The 6,226-nt window shown below is 50.8% G+C and overlaps 1 protein-coding gene across 2 annotated transcripts in view; it reads left to right on the top strand.

Annotated features, from left to right (window-relative positions):
- Positions 1–361: 361 nt before the first annotated feature.
- Positions 362–6,226, top strand: part of PTPA (protein phosphatase 2 phosphatase activator) — a 23,196-nt gene continuing 17,331 nt past the window's right edge. The window contains exons 1-2 of one of the 2 annotated variants that reach the window (XM_035890351.1): positions 362–525; positions 1,808–1,894. In XM_035890351.1, coding sequence (XP_035746244.1) covers positions 439–525; positions 1,808–1,894 — 174 coding nt within the window. In that variant the 5' untranslated portion in view covers positions 362–438. The remainder of the gene's footprint in view (positions 526–1,807; positions 1,895–6,226) is intronic. The other variant, XM_009634556.2, reaches the window with a different exon arrangement.

Genomic DNA, 6,226 nt, shown 5'->3' with positions numbered 1-6,226 from the left:
ACCCTAAAGACAAGGCACAGTTAGTTTGTTAGGAGAGTTCAGTGCTTCAGCACAACCTGAGGCTTGTCTTCACTAGACAGAAACAATTAAATGAGCTGGATGTTGTCTTTGTTATCTCCTGCACCAGCCTCTCTGTCCGGATGGGAAATACATCTTTAGTACTGAAAACAAACATAATGCTGCTTTCTGAAGCCTTGCAGTGTCCTTGGGAGCATATTATCCAGGGATCAGGAGGATATTGTTTGGTGAGGAGGACTTGGTGAGATAATGGTGCAAGCTGGGATGGATTTGTTTGCCTTCTGTCTCCTGAGAAATGAATGTTGATTTCTAAGAAAGGAAGACAGAAGATTCTTCTTCTCCTGCTGCCTCTATTTTACCTCTTTTTTGCATCTCCCAGGCACCTCTGAGGAGGTGGCTCCTCCCCTCCAGCAGAGCTTCATGATCCCCAAAAAGGAGATAAACATGGTTTCTGACATGGCCAAGTGGAAGCGCTCTCAGGTACGGCTCTGGGGTCAGGGAAAACTGGTAAGTGCTTATTACGCTTCAGCGGCAGCCAGGTCTGGTCTGGGAACAGCCCATGAGGTAGAGCAGGTTTGGGCAAGTAATGGGAAATTAATTGATTTGTGTTTTAAAGCAGAAGAGTCACTGCCTGTTTGTAGGAAAACAACTTGGCAGTGAGGTGTGGAGTCTGGCGGTCAAATGCTCTCACAAAGGAGTGAGCCAGGGAGAGCCCAGAGGTTGAGGGAGACCAGAGATGCTTAAAAATTATTACTGCTCCTTCCCAACAAGCTAGATGAGAAGCTGGTAACTATCTCCTCCTACCTAGCCTGTACATTATATCAAAACTGGATTTACCCAGTGCTGTTTGAACTCGGCTTGAACGTGGTCCTGCTGCCTGGCCTTCTAATAGCACCAGACTGGGTTGATCTCTGGGGCCTTCCCACCTTGCTGTACTGGAAAGGGCTCTAGAGCCAAGGCCTTCAATTTCCTGGATAATTTATGTTTACAGTATGTGTGGAGCTGGTGGAACAGGCAGGTTCTCCCCTCTCTGCCTTTGAGGGATTAGTGTGTTAGCCCAGACTTGTCCCATCTCTTAAGAACAAGCATGATGACTGATCTGTGATGTCTTAAGAGAAGCTTAAGTTATAGCCAGGTCTCAAGCAAACCTCTGAGTGCAGCCTCCTTTGTTAAGTCTCCTGGGTTTAAGGACTTGCTCCTGGTCAGGATTTCTGTGCAAGAGGGGCCCCAGGAGGGAGAGGTGGCAGTGTGCTCATCTGGTGTTTTTACAGGTTGAGAGCTGTGGAGCTGCACTGGGTACGACGCTTCAAAAGCAGCGAATTTAAAGAGAAGAGTGGTGAGGAGCCTGGGCTGTCTCCCACTTCTCCATCATGCGTGAGCATGGGAGAAGAGTAGAAGGAGGAAAGGGGAAATAATGACGCAGGTCTGGGAGAAGCAGTGCAGAGCAGGATGTCTAGGCACAACTGACACTTTGCAAAGCTGAGGAGCTTGAATTTGACCTGATAGGAGGCAGGGAATTATTTTGGGGGCAGTGCAAGCATTTTTAGTATTCTCTCTGTAATTTTTACAGCGATGCAGAGTTCTTAGTGCAATCGCCATCTGCCTCTGGTGTCTGCCAAAAATAGCAGTAACCTCACAGCAAGCCCTGCACCCTGGGTGTCTCCAAGAAAGCAGTGTTGTGTGTTGGAAAACCTTCCTTTGGTGTGCGGGAGTGCTCCCATGCCATGTTGCTTTTTCAAACAGACTGTGGGCATTCACTAACGCCCTGCTCTCTCGGGTGTGTTTGCAGGCATATGCAGATTACATGGGCTTCATCCTCACTCTGAATGAAGGTGTCAGGGGCAAGAAGCTGACCTGCGAATACAAAGTTTCAGAGGTAGGAGAAGAATTTGGATCCCCTTGTTTCTTCTTTCTTTTTTTTTTTTTTTTTTTTTTTTTTTCCTCTACAGCGCATATTTTCTAGGCGAGGAATGAGTTGGCAGCTTATCTTGGAGCCAGGGAGAATACATGCGGTTTGGTTATGCTTGGGGATGCAAATGTCAGACTGCAATCCTCCCCTCAGAATGCAGAGGCTCTGTGTGTGCTCGCTGCATGGGAAATCAAGCAAGTTACAAGTGGACAGAAGCTGGTGGTGAAAAGGAAGATGCAGAAAAGACGTGTTTTGACCCTGTTATCACAGTCTGGCTTCAACCAGTGATGTTTTGAAGATGTGGTATTCCCTCCTGGTTGCAGGCAAAAGGCTGAGATGTCTGTACCATTCCTGTTCTTCCACTGGCCTTTCTGTGGGGCCTAGGGCAAGTCACTTATCTCGCTGTCCCTGGGCTTCCTTGTTGCTCAGACTGTATTAACAGCACCGATCTCCTCAGCCCACGCCGTAGCTGAGCTGTGCGAGGTCTGGTTTGACAGCGTGTGAGCTCAAGGCATGTCACTGCGTGGACCTGCCTCACCAAGGGTTGTGCTGAGGGCTATGGGGTGCTGGGGAGGTAGGTTTAGCCTGTGGGGCAGGATCCAAGGTGTTAATCAGAAAGGACCTATTTTTCCCCTTGCGTTAATGTGACTGTCACCCGGTTCTATCTGCCATGGCCAGTTTTAATGGCTGTTCACCTTATCAGGGTGCGGCAAGATCGTTTGGAGCCAGAGGGGAAGGGCAGGAATCCTCAGTGGTGTTACTGCATGGTCTCAGCCATGCTCAGTGCTGGCCTGAGGTCTCTCTGGGTGCTGCTGTGACCTGCAGAGCATATGTTGGCCACCAGCTTTGCTTCTGTATTGCACGCTGGATCCTCCTCCCTTGTTCTGCACTGCAATGAGGAGATTCTTGGGTACATTTTTACTGTTCAGTCTTAGCATGGCTGTGCAAGAAAGCTGGGGAATAGTCTGTAAAAATGGAGGCAGAATGGGAAGCAGACTGGGCCCTGTGTGTTTATAGCTTCTTTCTGGTGTGGGAAGGCAGCCTCCAATGATCTTTAACCTAGTCATTTATGTTGTAGCAGGCATGTTAAGTCCAGCCTTCCCTTCTAGGAGCTATGTGTGAATGAGAAACTTGCTTGTAGTTCATGGGGGGGATTAGGGATAATGAGTCCCTCCCTAACAGGCTTTCCTTGCGTTAATGTGACTGTCCCCCGGTTCGATCTGCCATGGCCAGTTTTAATGGCTGTTCACCTTATCAGGGTGCGGCAAGATTGTTTGGAGCCAGAGGGGAAGGGCAGGAATCCTCAGTGGTGTTACTGCATGGTCTCAGCCATGCTCAGTGCTGGCCTGAGGTCTCTCTGGGTGCTGCTGTGACCTGCAGAGCATATGTTGGCCACCAGCTTTGCTTCTGTATTGCACGCTGGATCCTCCTCCCTTGTTCTGCACTGCAATGAGGAGATTCTTGGGTACATTTTTACTGTTCAGTCTTAGCATGGCTGTGCAAGAAAGCTGGGGAATAGTCTGTAAAAATGGAGGCAGAATGGGAAGCAGACTGGGCCCTGTGTGTTTATAGCTTCTTTCTGGTGTGGGAAGGCAGCCTCCAATGATCTTTAACCTAGTCATTTATGTTGTAGCAGGCATGTTAAGTCCAGCCTTCCCTTCTAGGAGCTATGTGTGAATGAGAAACTTGCTTGTAGTTCATGGGGGGGATTAGGGATAATGAGTCCCTCCCTAACAGGCTTTGTGTCCACCTTTTGTTCCTTCAATTCAGTAAAATCTGCTGTCAAATGCTTCTCTTGCTTTCCACTGTTTGCATTTCACCTTTGAGTTTTGTCTTTGTCATGATCTCGTTCATTCCCAACCATTCACGGAACAATCCTAGGGAAACAAAGCATTAAAAATGAGCAAAACAAAAGGGGGGAAAACCCCCCACTTCTGCCAACCCCTTTGAGCTGTCAGCTATGTAGGAAAAGCTGTGTCCAGGCAGCAGATCCCTCTTGGAGTGAATGTTTTCCATCTGCAGTTCCAGTCCAGGTGACAAACAAGAGAGACGATCCTGACTGCTGGGGAAGTGGCAGGGAACATGTCTCATTCCCCTCGCACGGAGGAGAGCAGAAGCCTGTGACTTCAGGCACAGGTGGAACGTCCCCAGGGTTGCCTTGTTGATGAGGTTGCCTGTTCACACGGGTTCGTTTGTAGATCAAACTGCTTATCTGTGCTTTTAAAGGCTCAGCCCCTTGTGGCCTCTGCTTGCATCTCTGCTCTCCTTTCTTCTCTTTTGCTGTACCTGCTGCTGATGTGCTTTTGTGCCGTCCCATCTTCCTCCTTGATCAAATGCTGGGGACGCCTTCCTTTGGCAAATGACCTCCTGGAATCCTTTCTGCTGAATGTGTATCCTCTCCATGACTTACTGGTATTGCTTTGCGGTGGAAAAAAAAGAAAGTATGGTCTGCTCTGCTTTGAAAGAGACAGCTTAATGGTTTCCAGAGTAGCGTGTGTCGATACCAAACTATCTGCTGGAGTGAGAGCTGGATCCTTTGGGGGCTGAGCCCCTCCTGAGACTTGCTGAGCTCGCTCTGCTCTTACTGAAAAATTGCATGGAGCTGTCTGGGGTTTTGCTGGAGGCATCTGACAAGTAGTGATAGCTGAGCTGTTGTTTAGGACTCTGGCGCAGACACTATGTCTGGCACAAGGTTGTATGACTGATAGGCTGTGACCTGCCTTCTCCTCCTGGAGGGAGTGCTTTTCACGTGGGGATCCGTGCAGCAACTGCTGGGGCTGCAGCCTGGAGCAGTTTTTCAAAGCTGTGACTTTGATCAGAGGAGCAGTGCAGCAAGGAGTAGGTTAATTTTAGCCATGCGAGGAGCAGACCTTCCCTTCAAACAGCCGGCTGCACTGGGGGAAACTGGCTGGTTTGTGGCTTGCTCTGGTTCCAGGAGGGAAGTGGGGGAAGGACCAAATGCCCTGATTTTAGCAGCTCCCCCCTTGGACAGGACCCAAGGAGCCCGCAGGGGCAGGCTTGTTCCCCAGGGGCAGCTTTGGCTGCCATGATGCCTTCTCAGCACCTCCGTCTGCCTGGCCCCTGCTCTTGAGAGATGCTGACAGGTCTCTGCTCTGTAGGAGGTTCTGCGGTTTGCCTTTGGGACTGGTGGCAGACTCAGGGTCAAGGCGATGCAAAATCAGCACAACGAGAAGACCAAGGAGAGCGGGGGGGTGGGGGGAGGCTGCCCTTGCTTTGATCATTGGAAAGGTAAAGCAAAAATAGAGCTTAAAAACCCAGGCAGGCAAAACAAGGCTGCAGTGATGCTGATGGTTGTGTTCCCGTAAGCTCTGCTCTTCCCCTCCTTCTCCCCTGCTGGGGTCAGCCCTGGATGCACAAGTTTCCTCTACTGGACAATGGGAAGCTGCTTCTTTTAGTAACCCCTTTTTCAAAGGGCCTTAAGCCCAAAATGAGCCACATCTCTTTAATTATTTATTGGCATGGCTGAGCCAGCAGCTGGGTCCTGCTCTCCCGTGTTCAGTGGGGCTGGGCTTTTTAATCCCTTTAAAGCAAGCAAGTGGGGAAGGGGAGGTTCGACTCTCGACTCTCACGCTCCCCAAGGCCTGCGGGCAGATCTGGGGAGGGGGAAGGAGACGATCCTTGCCAGCCATTTATCCAGGCAGCACTGAGTGCTCGCTGAGAGGGGTTTGAAATACGGTAGCTGCTCATAATGAGCTGCTGGTGCTGGCGGATAAATCACCGGCATGATTTAATTATTTAATGCAACCCAGTGCTGGGGATGCTGTTGCTTAATTGGAGGGGAATGCAATAGCCAGGATGGAGTAGAGCTGAGTCCAAACCTGGCCCCGTGCAGTGGGGAGATGCTGGGTTTCTGCAGTGTTTCGGGCAGCACGGAGCTGAAGCAGACGGGCTCACGCTGCCTTAGCCCATGCGAATCTGGGGCACTGGCCCATTAGTGGCTTCAGCTTGCAGCCTTACCAGGGCACCCAGAGCTTCTGGCCCCCTGTGTCTCTTGGCACTTGGGTCTTTTGTGTTCTTGATGTGCTCAGGTCTTGTCCTCTATCCCAGCCCCCCTAGCCTGGCTCAGTGGCCAATTGTCAAGGTTCTGTGGGGTGGGTGGATCCCTCCCCTGCCTGAGCCCGCTTCCCGCTGGCTGATCGTCCTCTGCGGCTGAAGAGCTGCTGTCTGTTGGAGGCTGTGTCTGTCATGAGGGCTGTCCTCCTGGGAGTGGAGGGCATGGGGATCGATCCGCAGCTGGGTCAGCAGCAGCACGGCTCTGCCATGCCTGTCCCTCCCCCC

Source organism: Egretta garzetta, unplaced genomic scaffold (genome assembly GCF_000687185.1).
Source record: "Egretta garzetta isolate BGI_Z169 unplaced genomic scaffold, ASM68718v1 scaffold190, whole genome shotgun sequence".
Taxonomy (NCBI): domain Eukaryota; kingdom Metazoa; phylum Chordata; class Aves; order Pelecaniformes; family Ardeidae; genus Egretta; species Egretta garzetta.
The sequence above is the reverse complement of the archived record's forward strand: the minus strand, read 5'-3'. Positions and strand labels throughout refer to the sequence as shown.